We start from the raw sequence: 22,557 nt of genomic DNA, 5'->3' as shown, positions 1-22,557 counted from the left end.
TATATTCTGGGATTCCCCTGATGCTGTGTCAGGGGTTGTTTGTGAACCACCCTCCACAGGGACGGGAGGTCAGCGCTCCGAATATAGGGATTTAAAATAATTGTGTGTTATGATGTGCGTTACAGTCCTTCATGGCACTTGGACTGAACAATTTTAAAATCCTTCGATCTGTGGTAGTCATAAGTGACTTAAAATGTTAATTGTAAGGTTATAATAATTGTAACCTTATTTACTCTTTTACAGCTGGGTAATTTTTCTGGAACAATTTAGGGTAAGTACCTCGCTCAGGGGTGCTACAGTCGCAGGTGCTAATTGAACCTGCGACTTTTTGATCCAAAGGCAGTAGCTCTAACCTCTGCATTACCAGCTGTCCATCCTAAGTCCACATGTGGTTGATCAGCTATGTGGGATGACCGTACTTCACAAGGCATTACTCTACGTTTCACATGGGTATGTGAAATACGGAGCCTTACAGGGAAGCCAATCTAAAATCTCAGCGCTATGATTCTGTAGAACCAGAACATTTAATTTATGTATGTATTTTTATCTGCTTGTTCATCGTGGAATTATGGTCTTCCAGCATAGTAACAGTGTTTGTTCTACTGAGCATTAAATCCAAAAGTCTCGCTTAATGACTTTTGTCTAGGGAAGCTTTGTTATCCTCACCTGAAGAAACTGGGAAGGTGGCAATAAGCTAATGATTCTGATATGGACAGAGATAATAGGCCCTAGAAGTTTATGTAAAGACTAGAAATTTATGCTTGTCTTTACTGCTTTTTCAGTCACTTCACAATCTGAGGTAACAAATGGCAGTAGAGGTGTCTTAAGCTGACCCTTGAAAGTCACCAACTCTTTCCAGGGAAATAGACTGCTCTGTAACGGACGTCTGCAGTCCTGGTGCTTGCGGGTCTCCAGGTTTCCTTCCATACGAATTTTTAAATTCTCTGCCTTGATTTGTGAATCTGTTCTGCATTCTTCAAGTTGTATTCATTTAAATATGCTGAACGAAAACTTCTCTGTATTGCGGTCCGCATAGTGAGAATATAAGTAATGATGTCATCTGATTGATCTTTATATTTTGCCCTGAAAATGAATAGTACTGGTTGTTTCAGTTAATCAGTGACTGATTTAACTATTGACCCTCTAACAGTTTAGTACTATTAGTGATGATATTCAGTTTGTTTCACAAATGAGCAATTAAGTGTATATTGTTAGCACATATTCATATTTGATTTTTGCTAAATTTTAGTTTGACTTAACGTGACGGAAAGAGCTCAGCTAGTACATTCAACTCTGCGGTGTTTGAATAGTGCAATCAAAGCTGAGTAATCTGGAGCACAAACCAGTGTACCCTGCAGTCAGTGAGGACTATCCCTTCCACTGAAGATGCTGAGATCGACAGGGAGATTACCCCGTCTTCAGCTCACTTCGTGTCTTTTCTGCAGTAGCTTCTGCATATGGATTCATTTTCTTTTACTTTGGGACACATTCCCTGATAGAAGCTGCGTTTGTTGCTCTTCACTTCTGCATCCTGCAGCGAAACTTTACAACCTCTCAACTTGAACTTGTAATTGTCCTCATTCTTGGGAAAAATGTTTTTCTACTTATGTTCCATGAACTTTTTTTTGTGTGTGCTACATGTTCTCTCTCCTGCTGAGTTGGAAGAATTTGAGGGAAAGCTGGTTAAGTAGTACAGGGAACAGTTTTCACAAATATTCCTTTAGTGGTAGTGCTGAAACTAACAACTGAGAGCCAGGCTGGTTTGAGAATTATTGGGCTATGAGCTGTTCATTCCCACTCCCAAAAAGTTTAACATCCTTTGGGAAGTATGTTTCCGAGGTTGTGTTTTGGTTTGATCTGAACACTCATTTCACATGCTCTACATATTTATCATTTAAGCCAGATTGAATTAAACAGTCCCATTACCTGAAATGGCTTTGAACATGTTAAATACATTGCGAAAAGAGAGATGTTTCATTTGGTGAATATTTTATTTGCTGCTCAGTCCAAACCCCTGAGTCCTTTACTTTGTGGTGTAACTTCTTAAAATTGTGTGGGGTCAAATTATTGCAAATATTGTCTGTACCAGAGCATGCTAAAAACAGAATATTTCTCAGTATACTGAACACCTTAATTTTGTTTTTGCCTTCTCTACCCTCTGGGTTTGCTGCAGAATGGCAGTTGCTCAAGTGAAGTGCTTTGAAATGCCTACACGGCACTCCAATTCCCTGTTGCGTATGTTGTATAATTACAGAAGCTGACCGGGTCTTTTTTTCATGCGATGGGAACACTGGATAAAGTCCTAACTCCGAAGTCTCTCAACCGTTCTAGACAGCCGATACTTTTGTAAAGGAAACTCATCGTAGTTGTTTCATTACCCTCTTGACATTGATGAACCATTGCTTTGAATAACTACTCAGTTAGAATCTAACCAGTGAGAGAGAGAGTCCCAGTCAAATGTTTGAGTACTTCTGGACAATGCTCGCTTGAGACAAGCTGGACTGAGCAAATCATTGCCCAAAATCTCTGGGGAGTGTTGCAGAATAGTTGGGAACACAGGTTGGGTGATTCCCTGGTCAGTCTAAATGCCTAGTAGGGACAAATTTGAGTGCATTTGCTAGAAACTAGTTTTCACTGTTACTGCTTGAATATACAGTTAAGGGCAACATGGTCTGGTTTAATAGCATACTGTACATCTTGGTTTCTCCCTCATTTTCTGCTCTGTCTCCTTCATCCTTCCTTTTTATTAATGAAGATGGGCCAGGGCCTTTCATTACAGCCAGAAAATTCACACAAATCACTGTCCAGCTGTGGTTTTGAAACACAACTGGGACTTTATGGCCAAGCTCAACCTTCGCCCATACATTTTTCTCAGTCATGCTCAAATTGATTTAACTGAAATGCATCAATAAAAAGGATGTACTGTATTGTTGTTAAAGGACTTGCAGTAAAGATTTATTCATTTTTTTAATACAGGGGCCACTCTTTAATCTGGTTTTCCAATTCTGCCAACTTGACCACCAGTCACTCTGTTTCACAGACATGTGTAGTGCTAATAATGTGTGAGTGACGGAGTTTGTGTTCTGCTGATGTATGGATGAGTGACCCAGTGTAAGTAGTGTATCTAGCAGTGTAAGTTTTACCTTGGTGAATAAGGTGTGTGGGCTGATAACAGCACTACATAGAGTTCGTTGGAAGTCGCTTTGGAGAAAAGCGTCTGCTAAATAAATGTTAAACTGATTGAGATGTTTTGTTCTGAATGAAAGGAAGAAACTTGCATCTTTGACTTGCATTTTTGTTGACTAGAGCTGATTAAATACTGAGTACATTTATTCACTTAGCAGACACTTTTGTCCAAAGTGACTTGCAATGGATACTACGTAGTGTTACTAGCCCACACACCTTATTCACCGCGGTGACTTGCACTGCTAGATACACGACTTACACTGGGTCACTCATCCATGCATCAGTGGAACACACTCTCTCTGTCACTCACACACTATGGGGGAACCTGAACAGCATGTCTCTGGACTGTGGGAGGAAACCGGAGCACCCGGAGGAAACCCACGCAAACACGGGGAGAACATGGAAACTCCACAAAGACTGAGCAGGGATTGAACCCACGTCCTCTCACCACCCAGGTGCTGTGAGACAGCAGCGCTACTCGCTGTGCCACCATGCTGCCCGTTAATAGTAATAGTTAAGATGTAGGAAAATAGTTCTTTTAATATTTTTTTATGATTATCATTCATTGCAATGTAGCTTTTTTGCACACTGTTTTAAATGTCTGTTGTGACACTTGTGGCAATATTAATAAAGAATCATGCTCCCCCCATGACACCTGAAGAATATAGAACACTAATTACACTTGAGCTTTAACGGTTCAGAAACAATTATTTTTTGACAGAATAGACTTGGTCCTGAATTTATTTCAAAATGCTTTTACTTACTGAAGAATGTATTAGTGGTTTCATGGCTCCTCCTGCAGTACCTCAGTATTTGGTAATGCAGTACAGCTATTGTACTCCCAGTGGAGGATAGGCATCTTCTTCAGCACTTGACAGGCCTTTGGACTTGCGCTATATCCATTTCATTCTGGGCATAGATGCTCCACCTCATGTGACCACCTTTCTGGCAGGTAGTTAGGAGATGGAGCTGTCTGGACCTCTTTGCACTGATATCTTATGCAGTCTGGGTTCTGTCAAGTCAACCTCATCTGCTGGTGTCCCCCTGTTGAAATGGCTGCACTATGTTTTGTCAAGTTCAGCTTGGTATTCAGTTTAAACATGGGCTTTTTTTAAACAGGGGCTCGTGTCATACGTTTTAAATGGTGGTGATTTCATTTGGATTGTGCCGTTATGTACTATGCAATCTGCCTTTGTGCTGGGCCTCTCATGAAGCCATGAGGTCCTGGACAACTAAAGCTGGTGCTTGTTGATGTAGGGCGTTAACTTACAAGTTCTTCTGTGTTATCTGTAAACAAGACAGGGGCATATCTCTAGTTAGTTTTTAATTTTGAAATTTTAATCTGCTTTTCAGGACTTTTTTCTTCTTTCTGGGCTTCTTTGTTCCCCGCTGCTGCTTTCCTTGGCCATTTTCCTGCTCCGATTCAGTCTGTACTTTTTGTACAATAAAGAGGTATTAGATAGTTGATCATTTTAAAAATTACCTAATATCTCTGTCCATAGCAACTTGCAATGACAACTTAATGTACTAAGCTATTCACAATAATTTACCAGTGTATACGGTTGGGTAATCTTTATTGGAACAATTCAGGGTAAGTACCTTCCTTAAGGGCATTACGGGGGTTAGGGATTCATACCCAGGATCTTCCTGTGTAATGAAATGGGTGTAACAGCCACACTATCTGCTGCCCCAGTTATGTGCCAGGTAGCAGGGTGGAGGACATGCCTGTCACCTGCTGTCCACGGGTCACAGGTTCAGGACAAAAACAGAAGAGTACCTCTTCATTTGCAGCTGGGGGCTCACAGGGACCCAGCATGTCCATGGGATGTGCTCTGTAGGTGGGGAGGCCTTTTTAATAAGTTCCAGAAGCCCTCTCTTTTCTGGGAGAATCAGTGGAGCTACAATGAGTATGTATATAAAATGGTTAAAGGTTTATGGCTACTTTTTCCTCTTCTCTTTCTGGGGTGTGAAATTTAGTCGGTGGCATTTGGTCTTACTGTTAAGAATTCATCCGATAATATGTAGTTTAGTTTGAAATTGCAGGAGCAAACTTTTTTTGTCTTTCAGCCTATTCAAAACAAGTGCCCAAAGAAGTCTTCCTGTTTTCTGTCTCCTATCTCTCTCCAGGGAAAAGGAGGGGGGAAAAAAAGCCTGCAAATGTAAATTAAATGAACAGGAAACAGTGGGTTTTTTTTTTTTTTTTAAATGGTTTATTAGAAGTCCACATTGCTTGTGGAAGGCCTGTCAGTATAAGGAGAGCTAAAAAGGTTTAAAAATAAATAAAACTTAAGTAAACCAGTCTTTGTGGAGGCCTGCAGCTCCCTTTTGATGTGAGACCATAAACCCCTCCTCCTCGGGACTGGAGTGACTACACCGTTGAAAGCTTTCCTGTCATCAGATCAAGATTCATATTAAATTATTTGTTTCAGTCACGCGGAATTTGCATCCGGCTGCCCTCTGAAGATCGAGGTAAAATCGTTCTGCGACTGTAGGAGACTCGCGCAGCTGCGCACGCTTCGTTTCGCAAGACTTTATAAATCCCAGGTGCAGAGCAAGGATTCTCGTTTCTTACTACGGTACGTTAGAAAGCAGATGCTCAAATGTATACGAGTCGGACGTATTGCATTGCAGTCCTTAACCAGGTGTGTGTACTTCAAGAGTTCATATCAGAAAGTGGCTCTGTATGTGTTCCACATTTTGCCGCTCAAGATGGGCACCCCTTGATCTCAGGTGCTTCAGAGGAGACGCTCTGGACAGCAGGCTTAATTGTCAGGAGGCAATGGGAGCCTTCAGATGGTAATTTATTCCCCATGTAATGATGCAACTTTGGGTAAGAGCTGAGTTCAGAATAGGAGAATGTTTGTGTGAGTGGCGCGTCTGTGCCATTTCATTAGAAATATATTAATTATTCTCAAAGGATGCAGTGGTACTAAAAAGATGGCAAAGCATGTCTCTTGATGGAGGTGCGCTTTGTCGCACCCATTCATTTCTGGAAGGGAGGCAGCTGAAACTCAGCCTTAGGGAAGGTGATGGGTGGTTAGAAGCCCTTACCGCCTGCTGGTGTCATGCTGTTGGGTGTAAGTGTGGCGGAGGCTCCTTCGACTGATTCGGCTCCTCGGAGCGCATTTCGTGCTTGGTGAGCGAGCTTTTCCGACAGGTCGGGCGTGACGTGGCAAGGAGCAGCTCGTGTAATCTCCTTGTGGATGCACGTGGCATCAGGCAGCCAGCACTGCAGTGAGTAGCTCACATTACTGAATAATGTAAGTGGCACCCCCTTGGTGGTACTGCCTGTACTGTAGAGTGGGCAATACTTCTGTGAAGAATCGGTCATCATCACACCCCCCCCCCCCCGCCTTGCTGTCAGACGGCTTCTCCAGCAGATTACATCACATCTAACACGGGAGGTCCCAAGAGCGTCTGTGGCCGGTGCCCCTTCCTGTGTGTGTGTGTGTGTGTGTGTGTGTGTGTGTGTGTGTGTGTGTGCGTGCGCATGTCACACACAACATGCCTTTGCTAATGACAGCTAGGTAGCACAGCTGCAGACGGAGCTGCTGGGGTTCTGGGTTACCGCTGCAGTATGGCCGCACGCAGCCTCTGCTTGTTCCAAAAGTCCCAGCTTTTGTATGCAAATAGGAGCCAGGAAGCTGAGAGACTATTTTGGGATATTTTTGACCCCCTCCTCCTCCTCATCTCTGGCTCCACTTCCTTTCCTGTCAGCTCCGTCTGGGCCTAGCTAACCAGCTTCCCGTCTCACCCCCCGCCCCGGCCAATGGACAGCACTTCAGGAGCTATGTCCAGTGCTTTAATTCATCATGGTGACATCTGTATATTGTAGAAAACAGCCTTTCTAATTACTTTCTTAGGGTGTGTTCAGTTTTTCCAGTCCTTCAAAAGTAGTTTTGGGTTTTTGGGATTCTTATCCATTTAAGACCTATAAGTTCACTTTAAGTATTTTTTTTTAATGGGTTAAAACACACGCAGACGGACACTGGATGAAGCCGCTTGTCCCGAGCGGGGTCATGGCGAGCCGGAGCCCAACCCGGCAGCACAGGGCATAAGGCTGGAGGGGGAGGGGGTCGCACCCAGGATGGGACGCCAGTCTGTTGCAAGGCACCCTAAGTGGGAGTCTAACCCCTGGCCCACCAGAGATCAGGGTCCAGCCAAACCCGCTGCGCCACTGTACCCCCCTGGGTTAAAACAAGTTGCAATCAAAACTAGCCTTTCAGTAGACCCATATCTATGTGTAATCAAGGTGGGGGAAACACCAAATGTTTCTAGAATGCATCTTTTATATGCAAACTGAAAGATGAATGAATTTTTTTTTTTTTTTTTTTTTTTTTTTCTCTCCTCTCTCCCACCTGTAAATCAACTTGAAGCAAAGCTTGTCTGGTTAAATTCTTAACTCTAAGCAGCAGTTTTACTGAATATTGTTAAAGTTTGGAGGTTTTATAAGTAACTATGGAATTTATTTTCCTCTTGAACCTCTAATGACAGTGACTGTATAACAGATTTTTGCTGGGGAGTGGTGTGCATTTTCAGGTTTGATGTTAAGGACAGAGGTCACATGTGGTCCAGTGTCACATCTGGAGCTGTGTCTCTCCTAATGTGATGCACAAACTGTATTTTCTATGAGATGTACGTTGCTTTGGAGAAAAGCGTCTTCTAAATGAATAAATGTATATGTGGACATCCTGGTGTCCAGCAGGTGCAGTGTGACCAGAGTGCAGTGACTGAGGGAGACTGCAGGAACGCCTCCTGGTTACCCGCACCAGTCTGATTCAGAAGCGTGCCGGCACACTTGGAGCTTGCTCTGAAATCAGTGCTTCAGCCTGAGCCTACAGCTAATCTCACCTAGTGATATTCCTCGACCGAATGTGGTGGCCTGTCCTTCATCCCCTTGTACTGCTGCAGACGAGCACTGTCGGGATGAGTCGAGATTAATGCACCGAAGAACTCAAAGGACTTCCTTTCAGACAAATAAGCTAAGCTTTTCATTTGACTTCCATAACGTTTGAGAGTATATAGCTTTTTCCAAGACTGCATCAACTCAGTATTTTGGTACGTTTTCACGAGCGTTGCAGTCCTATAGGGATGAAAATGGTGCTCTTGAAAAGTCTGAAAGCCCTTTTCCTTGCAAATTTAAATCTGTTTAGTGTTTATTAATTTATTTATACATTTATACGTACCTCCCAGCTTCTCAGCATGTAAGCTTGCAAATTTTCAACAGTTGTCACATTAGCATTGAAATCGGTTAAATATCGCTGAGGTGTCTTGAGTGACGTTCAACTTTGTCGCTACTGGCCAGCATTTAAGCGTTGTTGGTCAATGCAGTAGTGGGGGTGCGGTGGCGCAGTGGGTTGGACCGCAGTCCTGCTCTCCGGTGGGTCTGGGGTTCGAGTCCCGCTTGGGGTGCCTTGCGACGGACTGGCGTCCCGTCCTGGGTGTGTCCCCTCCCCCTCCGGCCTTACGCCCTGTGTTACCGGGTTGGCTCCGGTTCCCCGTGACCCCGTAAGGGACAAGCGGTTCTGAAAATGTGTGTGTGTGTGTGTGTGGGGTCAATGCAGTTGGAGAAAATTGTTGTCAATGCCCCCCCCGCCATCCATTGCTAAGGGTTTTGCCGCTGTTACACACTTTATCAGCATTGGTTAATAAAATTTCCTTGCTTTGTAAGCCAGGCAAATGACCTTAATTATTCGGTTCATAATGCTGCCCCAAGGGGAAAAGTCATTTGTAGACAGTCTGGTCACGCTACCAGTGCCCAACCTATCTACTTTTGCCCTCCTAGCTTTTCAGGAGCATGGATACATTGAAGTAGCATTGTGAATGCCCTTCAACAGAAGATGTTAGATACAGATGTGGCGTCTAAACCTGAGACAGTAGCTGGAAACCAAATGTATAAACACATCAGGCCTTTTACAGTATAGTGCAGTTGTCTTTTTTTTTTTTTTTTTTTTTTTTTTTTTTTTTTTGGGGGGGGGGTGGGGTGTGCTAACATCTGCTATCCGTCTTTGCTTGCTGCTTGTATTTTGACAGCGTACACACAGAACAAACTGTACAGTTGGACAGTCTGTGAATCAATTGTCCATTTACATATAAATAGCTTTGTTTGTTCGATTTGTGCTTGTGTTACTGATGATGATCTCATCCGTTTTGTGCTGGGTGCCTTGTAGATAGCATCTCGGATGATGGGTTCTTCAAACTCGGTGCACATTGAATGCTCTGAACATTTGTCATTGTGAACCCAGGCTCTGTTTGTCTTCATCTGTAGACTAATCTGTTTAATGGGAATTCTGAAATTAGATTCTTTGCCCTTATAGAATTCATTTTATAGTGACTTTCAGCTTTACATGGTTTCCCCATAAATTGCACTCATTCAGTGACAAAGCATAAATGAATTGTGTCCTTAATTTGTTTGCTATAGACCAGCAGGATGGATTTCCTCTGAAAAAGTGCACACCAGATTGAATCATACCAGGCATCATTGACCCTGGATTCACTGTGGAACAGTGTGTTCGCATACTGTGTCACATGATGCTGCACTTAATCTTAATTAGGTGGCATTCCACACACACGTGTATGTGTAGCAAGCTCCTTATACCTACAGCTCAATCCCATCCTAGATTTTGGCATTCATGTTGCGTGATCACAGCTTGCCAACTTTTACTTGCCAGTTTATAAACACATATATAGAGACACACACGCACTGGCTGAAGCTGCTTGTCCTCAGCGGGGTTGCGGAAAACCGGAGCCTAACCCAGCAACGCAGGGCATAAGGCTTGAGGGGGAGGGGATATTCAGATTTGAGGCTATGGAAGAAGTGCAGAGAGGTTGAACAATTTGGTCAGCAGCATTTGCTTGCACAACTGCTGTTGCTTAGCTTGATGTAAGATGTCAAGAATTGGACTTGCTGAATGTTCTGGTGCCACAGTAACTGAGACCTACAGCAGCGACACTTCATTTGAGTAATACAATGGGAACAGTGTTGGGGTTGTGTGATAGGGGAGCTCTATTTCTACGTACTTGTATTGAAGGCAGTGGAAAGCTGGTGATTTCGTGACTGGTTTTTGTAAACCTTGCTGTTGTCATTATAGATATATACATTTTAAACATTTTAACCCCCCCTTTTTTTTTTTTTTTTTTTTTTTTTTTGTGAGAAGTGCATGTTTACAATGCTGTCCCTTGTACAGTTCCAGACTAGTTTACAGGCTCATTCAGCTGAAATTTTTGCTTATTCTGCCAGATTGCAGAGACTTTACTTTTTTTGGCTCATTAAAGTCTTGAAAGATTTAATGAATGAAGCTTCCGAGAATTGAGGTCGTTACTGCGTGGTGTTTGGCTTTTCACTTGGATAACTCTCTTCCTCAGTTCGGCCGAGAGATCGCCTGGGATCTTTACGAGAAGGTGACCGTTGGAGCTTCATCGGGAGCAGGACTAGGAGGGAGGCAAGAGAGTCATACTGGGCCTACTCAGGTGAGCCTCGCCACCCTTCTCATGTCCATGACCCAGTCCCCTTCCCTCTGTCCCCCACCTTGTCCAAGCTGCTGCCTTAAAGATCTAGGGGATTTTACTTTATTAATATACGATTGCTGAGAATGTGAAAGCTATAGTCCGTATGAGAAATCCACACCAAAGAGGAGCGTTCATCTCGTGCTTCTCTAAAGAAGCCACGGGCATTAAGTGATCTTCATTTGATTTAAATATTTTTCTCCAAGTCTTTTCACAGTAGTTTATGTGGTAACTGCAATAAGAAGGAAATGGAATCAATGTACAGCTGTCCCTATTCCATAATCTGTGTTCTTTTGTACACTTGTTAAAGTTTTAAATGTGTATGCTAGACATTCTGATGTATCAGGTTATAGTCAGGGTACAGTTTTACAGCAGCTCATTTTCATCCCCTTGAGAATGTAATGATTTCCTCAATTATTTGAGCAGTACTCACTTGTGTTAGTCTACAAATGCATGCATGTATGCAGTCGGTGCCTGATGCGGTGAGTATTCCTCTTTGTCTCCAGTGATCATATGCAGGATTTATTTTATTGAAGTGTCATGTTTTTTTTCCTTTTTTTTTCCCTCAAATACCTTCCAGTTTTTCACAAAAACACAGAACATTCAGAAAGAGGTCATCAGAAGGTATTATAGTTGGTTCAGCATTGAATATCCTACGCATATACAAAAAAAAAACAGATTTAAGTTGTAAGAGAAAAGATATGTAAAAGAGTTTATTGTTAGTCACTGCTTTTGTCTGCAGTTTTGTGGAAGAGTTATTTAAGAAAAAAAAGCAGTCCTAGGTGGTTTTCACGTCAGCAAAATCCACCTGTTTCAGCTAATTAGCTCTGATTCCACTTGTGGCAAAGCACCAACTATTTAATTCTCATTTGTAGAGGTAGGAAACAAAGCGGTGCTGATGGTGAGCAGGGTATGCTGTTTACAGGCTGTCTTGGTGACTTCTGGGTTTTGTCCACGTTATAGAAAACACTGCCCTGTGATCTCTTAACCCCTCTTTGACTGCGATGTCTTGTCTGCGGTTCGGCTCTTCTGCTCATCACCTTGTCTGTAGGGACAGAAAATTAGTTTTGTGTTGGGGATGATAGTGATTTTGAGGAGTTTGTCAGTGGTTGGCAGTGAGATCTGATTAGTGTGGGTTAATTGGACAAAATCCTTTCTAATCAGGAATGAACCTCGGCTTGCAGACTGCGATAATTCCAAGGACACTGATGTTATTTCCCTGCATTGCCTTACATGTCTCTGTCATTGTGTACTAGTGTTTGTGCATTGCTGCATTTCCCACCCCTGCACAGAACCCAAAGAGCAATCGCCTTATCTGATTGGTCAGAATGCAGCGGTCACGTACACTTGACAGTGTGACTCTTCCTTCGGCTACTTGATTTCCATTTAGTAGATCTGAGGATATTATCACCGAGTCCTGGAAACGCGATTACATTTCCTGCCATCCTTTTGGCTGTCTTGCTCTTTGTGCTGCTGAACAGCTTTGCTTGTGATGTCTAAGTATTGCTGGGGGGATCCTTTCTTGTTGGTCTCTGAGACGTTAAGGCATCAAGTGGCTGTCCTCACAACTGGCTGGCCTACAGCAGGCGGGCAGCGCACGCGATCGCTCGGCTGCTAATGACACATCCGGGCCTTCGACTGACGCCGGAAGCTCACATGCTTTTCGCTCACAGCATGGAACATCCTGTCTAACCATACAGTCTATATAACGTCATGTTTATTTACAGCCTTTTCAGTTTTTTCTTTTTTTTTTTTTTTTTTTAGATACCATGTTCCAGGCAAAGGAACGGAATGGGCTCGCTTGCATTTTTTTTTGTGAAAAAGGAAACCTCGATGCAGTACAGAACTCTATGAAACTCCAGTGGCTTCCCTCTTCTGGGGTCTACTTTTTGCTCTCATTTAGTATGCAAGTCAATAAATCTTGTTTTATGTCTGTATCTGTAACTGACCTGCTCTGAGAATTGTTTATCCCCAATTGCTTAAATTATGAGGAAAGAAATTCTTTTAGTAGTGACTATCAGTTGCATTCCAAGCCATTCAAAGTGTCATAATCAAAAATCTTTACAAAAGGGTTTGATATTTTACAAGTTTAATCTTATCAGTCATGCATGCATTAGAATTGTTTAAATTCCACCTTTTTTCTTCCTTTTTTTAATCAATGCACTGGACTCTTGCTTTTTAAGCAAAGTTCTTTTGTTCCACATGAAATAGTCGTTACAGCCGTGGTATTGTCAGTTATAAGCTTTTTTTTAAATTCACCGGATATTAATTTCACAGAAATTGTGCGCCAGAGTGCTGCTCAGATAAATAGCAGCTGAAGTTTAATTTAAAAGTAGAAAAGGCATCCTCTTCTTCATATTGACTAAGCAGTGCAATTTCACATTAACTGCTATGTTTGAGTTGGTGGCCTTTCATGCATCTGAAGTGCAATAAGCAAGAATAAAGATCAAAAATGGAGCCTTTCTACTCAATGTGTGGCTTTAGATTAGCTTGGAGAGTCACTTTTGTTCTGTCCCTGCCCAACCAATGACTGTTGTCATACCTTAATTGCTCCTGAGTGTTTGGTATTATTGAGGACACTGAAGCAGGAGTCTTCAAGTTTTCCGTCTTTGATCACCTGAAGGAAATACCGCTTGCGTGGATTTTGCTCCTACCTGTTGTGTTCTGTGGATATGCTTTGTGCAGGAATTAAAGGTGAGCTATCAAAGACCAAAGTCAACGTGCATTTCATGCAAATATTAACTTGTTTTGGCCTATTCTTAATTCATCAGACGTGCACGCTGGTGTCCTGCTGAAGGCCATCAACCCTCTGTTGGGTTCAATGGTCTGTAAAGGAGTTGGCGTAGTTGTTTTGCGAGTGGAAGTCAAAATGGTATTTAACTTGCTACTGTTTCCGAATGTTTTTCATCAATCGGATGGCCTTTTTTTTGGCCCCTTTTTTGTAGGCGGCTTCCCCACGGAGGCAGCGATGGAATTTGCCGTGTTCATTGCCTTAAAACAATTATGGCTACCCATTGTGAATGAGTGGGGAAAAGAGCTTGGCTTTAATTGGGTGGCACAGTGAGTAGCGCTGCTGTCTCAGTGCCTGGGTGGTGCGAGAGGACATGGGTTCAATCCCCATTTAGTGTATGTGGAGTTTCCATGTTCTGCCCATGTCTGCATGGGTTTCCTCCCACAGTCCAAAGACATGCTGTTCAGGTTCCCCCATAGTGTGTGAGTGATAGTGTGTTCCACTGATGTATGGATGAGTGACCCAGTGTAAGTAGTGTATCTAGCAGTGTAAGTCACCGTGGTGAATAAGGTGTGTCGGCTGGTAACACTACGTAGTATCCATTGTAAGTTTGCTTTGGAGAAAAGCGTCTAAGTGAATAAATTTAGATGTAAATAGAGGGTTTGTCATATCACTAGTTTGAAGATGGTGCCAATGGCATACTTAGGTAGTCACTTCCAATGAGCTCTGACTTGTTCCTACATCTTTTTTAAAATAACATCAGATCTTTTCAGCAAGTAAAAGCAACAAGTGCCTTTGAATGAATATCCCTCAGCCTTCTCTATCCCCTTTTCCTATCCAAGGTCTCCCAGCCTTTTCCCCAGTGCTAGGTTTCACTCAAGCTGCCCTGTTTGTTCCTCAGCATCTCTCTTGATGTTGTCTAGTAGATCTGCCATATGAAATCTCTATGGGGTGATGACTTGGACTGTTAAAGATGAACATTTCAGTAGAATGAAACACCACCAGGGGGCAAAGATGTGGATCTTTCTCTCTTGATTCTCACCTCTCACACATTCATTTTAAAAACACTAAAATTGGACCACTTAAGATCTGCTGTTTTATTTATACAATTTCTCAGCCTACTGATCCTGCGTATCACACAGGTCTTCCGAGTCAATCTTTTGAAAACATTTGCACGTAAGCTTAGGTGAAGATGTGCATGGTAAATATGTGCCGTCTCATTTCTGGTCAGAAATGCAGAATTTCTTTTTCAGTTGGACACAGCATGTTTAATTTATTTAAGTACACTGCACTGAAGGGCATGCGGCCCCTGCAGAATGTCCTCTGATAGAATGAGCCACCATTACTGATGCCCCTGCCTCAACCATGTTAGCAAATGGACTGCCACATCTGCTGCTGCGTCCGCTGTAATTGCACAATTTACCGAATGGCCCAAAACCTGCTTCTTAATCGGACGGGACTTTGCACTGTGTGAGTAATTTCTCTATTTTAGAGTCCCACCCTGGGGGCTGACTTGTTCCCAGCAATAATATGCTTTGTAGGTGGGAGCTCTTTAAAATGAACGGTGTAGGTCACAGCGAGGAGGGGGGAGGGAGGAGCAGGGCGTGGGGAAGATTACGGAAGATTCAGGGGTACTGGCTGACTAGGGCAAACAAGATGTGTCCCTTAGACAAGTCTTCCTCTTACTTCTAATCCATGGTCCCTCTGACCATTCTGTGGGACAGTTCTGTTCTTTTCCACTTCAGATCTCACTGCGTTCAATATTCATTCATTTATTTATTTGGTTTCCTGGTTGTTTTTTCAGAAGAGGAATTTCCATCTGCAGAAAACCACAGTCAAAGATTAAATTAAAGACAGCCAAATATTTCCTGTAATGTAGACGTGGTAGCCCTGTCTTCGGTTATCCAGGCTAAACGGATGGTGATTTGTCTCCTCTCAGCATTTGGCCACGTTCGTGTTACGCAACTTGTCGAGGAGATTCACGGAAAAGATGACATACGTTATTTGCATCTTGGGAACTGTGTGCGCTCATGCTATGGACACACACCTTTGCGCTTCCTGTTGCGTTGAATGCATCCGGCTTATTTACATTTATTCATTTAGCAGACTCTTTTCTCCAAAGCGACGTACATCTCGGTGAAAATGCAAATTTGTGCATTGCATTAGCAGAAAGAAACATAGTTGCAGACATTTGATTAAGTAAACCTAGTTTCTTTCCACTTGATGCACCAATGTTCACCGCACGAGTAGGTGCATAAAACGTAGGCTAGATGAACCCTGATAACATTCCTACAATTTTTTTTATTTTTTTTTTAAGATTTGTTTTGAAGGTACAGAAACATTCACATACAATGCAGGACTAGCAGCTGTACAAAGGCTTATCTGGGGATGATCATGAAGTTACGGTGCATGAACATTTACACCATTCATAAGCTTAAGAGATCACGGGCAAAGTGAGTCTGGAAAAGGTGAGTTTTCAGACCCTTCTTAAATGTAGACAGGGTTTCAGCAGTTCTGAGTGAGAGGGGTAGGTCATTCCACCACAATGGAACCAAAAACATGGAGGTTCTTGGTTCTGATTTGGGGCCCACCTGACTCCAACTTCCGTGCCTTCTGTGAGGGCTAGGAGAAAAAGTGCCTGCAAGGTGTTGGGTCGATCATATTTTTACCATGTCGGCTCAGATAGCGAATGATCGAGAGTTCACTCCCAGGCCGCATCCAGGAACAAAGGCTTTCCAACTGTACGTTTGTGTCTAGCACTGGGCACTCCAGAGATGTTGGAGTGAGTGTAAAATATGGTACCTCTTGGTTACAGGGTGCACCACTGTATGCCACAGATCGAGTGCCTCCAACCCTCACTTCCAATAAATGTCATCATTCTAATAGATAAAATAAGCTCATTCCGATTTTATATTGTGTGTTTTATTAAATTTTGGTTCCGTGAATCTTTGATATTAGGGTTAGGTAAAGAATATGTGGCAAATGTACCACATCTGTGTAAGTTAACAGGAAAGCAATTTTAATATAAATAAATGTAGGTTCTTAACACCCTGGACATCCTTGTAGGGATACCTAGGTACAGACAGTAGTCTTGCTGGTAGTGTTTATAAATGATATCAAAGCAGTATCTGTCTGTGTGCCTGTTCTTCAGGTTATGGTGCCCATCTTTGGAATAATTGTGGGTTAAGTTTGTTGGCATCAGTTACTGTTGTCCTATCTCCACCTTCATTTGCCTTTGACTTTATGGTTTGTGTGACTTTCATTGTTGTCTGGAAGTTTACATTAAACCCACATTTTCTGGTGGTCATTATCAGTTCATTTGGACTTTGACATGAAAACTTTGATCTGATTTAGTCACACAGTCTGGAATATCTTAAATCTAAATCTTCCCTGATTAATTACAATATCAGTTATGAAAAAATTTCATGGGAAGCTTTAATTGAAGGAGGGGTTCAAGGGTTACCTTAGGGGCCAAGTCTATGCACATGAGCCTCACTTTTTCATTTATTTTGTGTGTGTATACTTGTTCTCGTGTGTGTTGTGGTTTGCTCTGGCCAGACAGAATAATCCTCAAATTGTGATTATCTATATTGCAGGATAAATACAGATGGCTATGTGGTGATGAAGTTGGGCTTGACTATATGTGGGGGGGGGAAAGGTGGTCCTGCAGTGAAGAGACTGAGCAGAAACCAGCAGTTACTTGACATGTCTTTTTTTGTCATCACACCTTTGTTTAAAGTCAAATAACATAACTGTGATTCAGACCACTTTCCAACTGCTTTCTAATCTTATTTTCTTATTGCCTTCTTTTCTTACTGAAGTGTCAGATTAACACTTCTACTGTAAATTGCAGTACTTCTGCTTTCATATACACTGGCATGTCTGCATGGTGTACTGCTAAGGTACATAATGGTACACAGGGACTGCACTGTGATTCCAGCCATTTTTTTTTTTTTTTTTTCCCCCCCTCCTTTGTACAATGTAAAAGGAGACATTTCAATCCCTTTTGGACGGGGTGGAGATGTTTAGACCTGGCTTCATTGATGGCTTGCAGACCAGTACCGCATCCAGTTCTGCATGGGCATCGACTCTTTACACAGTGATGAATAAGCCGGACATAATGACGGCGTCTGTATCCCGTCATACTTCAGCTACCTGAGTTTTTCAGCATGTGATACGGCAGCAAAAAAAATACAGTGGTTAAGAAAAGACATAATGTGAAGATTGTGGGTTCAAGCAGATGGATCCATGCTGCAGTGCCCCGAGCGAGGCCCATTGAGTCGTTCAGTAAAGACATTCAGTTGTATTCATTTCCTAATATGTAATTGCTTTGGAGAAAACTGTCACCTAACCCTCAATGACACAGGCAGATGCCGCTTCAGAGAGGCTCACTGCAATGCAATAAAAACTAGCTCTACTTTCTGCTGCTTCTAGCACAAGTATGCATCCACTAAGAACAACCTCTTTCAGGGGCGGCCTATTAAATACACGATTATTAAAATGTTCCGCTAAACTTGGAAGGAGGAGGGAAAAACTGCAGTGACTAACCAAGAGTTGTCAGCATTTTTCATGCGCCCCGGATAGTGGTTTTGTGGCCTGAACGGTATATAAGTCCTTGAAGGTGGTGCCAGTTTGCATTTCCTGAGATTGCCTAAAGCAGGCTTTCCCTGCTGCACAAGAGCCAGAGCACTGGTGGCGCTGAGCGCCTTCCCGCGAATGTGTGCCTTGTACAGTAGGGCTTGTGCGTGTCCTGGTGGAGCAGCTGCAATGCGCTTTTAAGAGGCCATCGTTGGAACGTGGCCGTAGTGACTGTGCATGCAGGCAACCGAGAAGCCGGCATGAAACGTGATAATTACAGCAGACAGAAGCAAAAAGAGGCCGTTTGGCTTTTGCTGCAGGTTTGCCAAACTGAACCATGGGAGTTCAGGAAAACTGAAATGTCGTCGGCCTGGCAGCGATAGGTAGGGCTTTCTGATCCAGAGGACAAAAATGACCAAAAGGTGTGTAACGTGGACAAGAAAAGGTCATTTGATTAGATGGGTGATAAAAGTGAGTCCGGACTGGTCACATTTTTTTCAATATAGTGAAAATCCAGGTTGAGCAATAGTATTTATATTTCTTGGCAAACAGCTCATTGTAATAAAGTGCTGTTATAAGTTGAACTCGGACAAGGCCAAATGATTTTTAGTTTCCTCTCATAGGAGATTTAACCTGTATTCTGTTTGAGCTGACAACTGAATGTAGTCGACAGGAAGCGAGTTTACAGTGTCAGTTAATGCTCAGCCCCAAGAAATGGCATCCATAGAAATTAATATTAATTGACATTTTAATTTGTCACACACATAAATATACAGTATTATAACACAAGAGTACAGATGTATGGTAGAGATGTTGGGATCTCCCAAAAAAAATAGCTCTCTGACTTGCCCATGTTCTGCCCCCCCCACAGAAAAAAAAGCAAGTATTTCATGCATGAGCTCCTTCTGTCTGCTTTCAGAACAAAGGGATGGAAAAGGATTTTATTTATTTATTTATTTTGTTAGTTATTTAAATTTAAAACTTTTTTTTTCCCCTAAGCAGCTGCTAGTATTGCTGTAACTTGAGTGGGATACAGTCAGTGGTTTATCAATGTTGTTGAAGCATTAGAGCTCAACGGCAGAGGCCCTCCCAGCATTACAAAGCACAGCGTGAAGTATTATTGGTGTGTTAAAATGTAGGTCCTACACTGAATAACCTTTGACCTGGAAAAAAAGGAGGAAAGGAACACTGTGGCACAAATGCTGTAAAATATTATTTCTGCTGACTGAATATGCAGCTCTTGGAGGACATGAGGAGCATCCACTGATTCCATTTCCCCTCCTTTGAAATTTATAGTGGTCCTGTGAGTCTGCACTGAGAAGTTGAACCCCCATCATTTATAACCACCCTGTCTACTTGATGTGGGGCGTCTGCCCTTAGGCTGGAACAGCAGTCATTTCCTGAAAGATCTTGAGGTGCCGAAACACTAATTATTAAAAATGAATTCTGCAGGGCTGCTGTCGTGCATGCGATTCATCTCCGTTATCATTTAATGATCAGATCAGCAATTCGCCAGCGCCAACGGGCCATCGGTCTCTGTCCTGGGCGGCCTGGTGACGGATGTGCCAACATGGCCGCCGCAGCGGAGCGGCGCAGGTCGGGGGCTGGGCGGAATCCGCGTCTAATCCCGCCTGATGGGTCGTGCTGGCGGGAAGCAATTTGTGTGTGAAATAAAGCCCTTAAATCATCCTGCAGCTTTCTGATACTAAAAATTTATTGCACCTCCAGAAAGGTAAATGTATTAAGAATGTAAATAAGTTAGTAACCTGTGATGACTGAGCGGATCCTGTCCCGGTGAGGTTTTCCGGATGATAGATGGCGGCGCCGCGGAAAAGCCGGCCTCGGACAGGTTTGATCCACGGTGCCTTTGGGCTGTCTAGAAGTGGCGTCTTCCCCTCTCGTGCCCCCAGTCAGCCGTTTGATCCAATTCCGGCTCGGCCACCCAGTGGAACGACTAGATCAGGACTCCCGCTGAAAGTCGATATATACTGTATTAACTTTGAGACGGTTGAATTGTTTACTCTCAAATTTCAGTTTGCCTACTGCCACTTTTATTTTTGACATCTCTACCTCTAATAAGGAATTAATGCATGTGCTTCAAATTACCCAAAAATGAGCGAGTTAACGTTTGCCTTTCGTTAGCTTTTTAAGGCAAACGTGCCATTTTCTTCCGGCTGACAGACTCTGACCCGTTCGCTGTGGTACAGCATAGTCAGTCGTGCTCCTTATCGCTAGGGATGTCCTTGATTTAAGTATAAGCTGTTATTAGATGGCTTTGGAAGTTTTATTTCTGAATGCATCTCCTCACACCAGGCAGAGCTGATGAAGTTTACAGGAAATTACTCTGAGTGGTTTTCAGGGCAGGTTTAATGAAGAGCATTGCTGTGACAACCACCCCCTGTCCTTTGCATGCGCCACTCCTTTCTGCAATTATGCTCTCAGGATGAGAAATTACTTTCCTTTCATTAGATGGCTGGAAATTCTGAAGTCTGCTGTGTGTGTGTGTCCATCCATGACTGCCTGTGTGGAATAATGGGCTTAGCTAGTACCTAAACCAAAACCTTCATGACCTAACTAACTCCAGCCAGACTAAGGGTCCATTCCTGCCTTCCTTAGTCGTTATCAGCCAGGAAGGCCTTTACACTGTCTCAACATGAATCGGGTGTATATTTTTCCTGCACTCATTTTATGTAACGTCAGGGTCTCGCCCACAAAATCCCACAGAGGATCTCTTCATAAAGGAATTGGCCGTTCTCTGCTGTGGCTGACCCAGTCAAATTAACACTTCTGCTGGTTCTCCTTGGCTGCATCTCTTTGATTCTTTTTACAAATTAGATCCTCTGACCCACAAATGTGGAGGTTTGGCTTATTTAGAGATCTAACAGGTTATACAATAATTGCTGGATTCCTGTATTTACTCATCTAGTTGATGTCTTTGTCCGTGGTAACTTACAATACTCATTTTGTACACTAAGCCAGTTACATTAATGTACACATTTATATACTTGGGCTATTGCATAACTTGTTACTTGTATGCATCTCCTCTCAATGCAATGCATAAATTGTACTTTTCCTGAGATGTACGTCGCTTTGGACAAAAGCGTCTGCTAAATGAATAAATGTAAATGCATGGGTTGGGGTTTAGCACCTACTTGATTGAGCATGAAGGTATAATTTCATGCTGAAATAAAGTACAGTCAATGTGAACACTGGCATGCCCCACACAACTGCTGTGATTGTGTTTATCGCTTACAGTAGATGCATGTTGCGCTTTGTTAACTTGGGCCTTGGTTGGGAGCCCGGCATTACTCAGTTGGCTTTTTGTGCAGCCACGCACACTCAGTTGGTGTTTTTCAGTGACCCTTCCTCTTCTATTAGTGAAAGGAGGTTCTGGTGCTGATGACGTATGCCCTTGAGGCTTTTTTGGTCTAATCCAGTTATGTAGATGAGCAGGAATTGGAGAGTAACTAGTCCAACCACGGAGCCAAAGAACAACAGATTCTAACTAATAATGGTGACAACTGACTTCATAATGAGCTCATGAACACCGGGTGGCTGGAGTGTTGCCATGGGGTCTGAATGGAACAGATTAAGCAGCAGTTGTAATCAACTACACAAGAGAGTGAAGGAAATGGAAAGGAACCACTTGGTGGGCATGCTGTCCTGCTAAGGTGCAAAATCGCCTTGGGGGGTGGGGAGTGCTCGTGCTCATCATCTGTGGGGGTTTGTTTGCCTACGTTCCTCCCTGGAAGGCTCTTTATTACTGATGTTTGAAAGTATAGATGGAATTTAAGGAAATAACATTGAGATGTGAAGAACATGCTGCTCCCAGTCTACAAGCAGAGACTGAAGCGAGAGGAGCCTGAGACGCATACTGTGCAGCCCTGGACATCAGAAGCGGAGGAAAGGCTCCAGGACTGCTTTGACTCCATGGACTGGGACATGTTCGGAAACTCATCCTCCCATCTGGACGAGTATGCCGCAGTGGTCACGGACTTCATCCGGTGCTGCGTAAGTGTCTGCATACCCCATAAAACAGTCCGCTCATTCCCCAACCAAAAACCGTGGCTTACCGCCGAAATAAGATCCGCGTGTGCGAGTTTCAGTCCGGAGATACGCACGCGTACAAGAAGTGTAAGTACGAGTGCTGCAAAGCCACCGCCAGCACGAAACGGGAATACAGCAGGAAGGTAGAATCAGAGTTTAGCTGCACTCAAGACGCACATGGGTTCTGGCAGGGAATCCAAACTTTAACAGATTATAAACCACAGACGCGGACATTGACAGGTGCCGCTGCATCTCTCCCTGGCGAACTGAATGCGTTCTACGGCCATTTCGAGCTCGCGAAAAAAAAAGACCCCTCAGTATGAGCTCCCACAGCGCTGCATGACTCCAGTCTCACCGTCTGTGTGGCACAAGTGAGGAAAAATTTTTAGCCGAGTCAACATCCGCAAAGCTGTTGGTCCAGACGGAATTTCATGGCGAGTTTTAAAAACATGCAGTGAGCAATTGACTACTGTCTTCACGGACATATTTAACACCTCCTTAAAAAAGCT

The 22,557-nt window shown here is 43.2% G+C and overlaps 1 protein-coding gene across 1 annotated transcript in view; it reads left to right on the top strand.

Moving 5' to 3' along the window:
• The window catches only part of LOC108938819 (receptor-type tyrosine-protein phosphatase gamma-like), a 145,118-nt gene that overhangs the window by 20,642 nt on the left and 101,919 nt on the right, over positions 1 to 22,557 (top strand). Inside the window, exon 2 of the mRNA XM_018759760.2 lies at positions 10,552 to 10,656. Within this exon, the coding sequence (XP_018615276.2) occupies positions 10,552 to 10,656 (105 nt within the window). The remainder of the gene's footprint in view (positions 1 to 10,551; positions 10,657 to 22,557) is intronic.

Source organism: Scleropages formosus, chromosome 2 (genome assembly GCF_900964775.1).
Source record: "Scleropages formosus chromosome 2, fSclFor1.1, whole genome shotgun sequence".
Taxonomy (NCBI): Eukaryota; Metazoa; Chordata; class Actinopteri; order Osteoglossiformes; family Osteoglossidae; genus Scleropages; species Scleropages formosus.
Note: the sequence above shows the minus strand (reverse complement) of the source record. Positions and strands in the feature narration are given on the sequence as shown.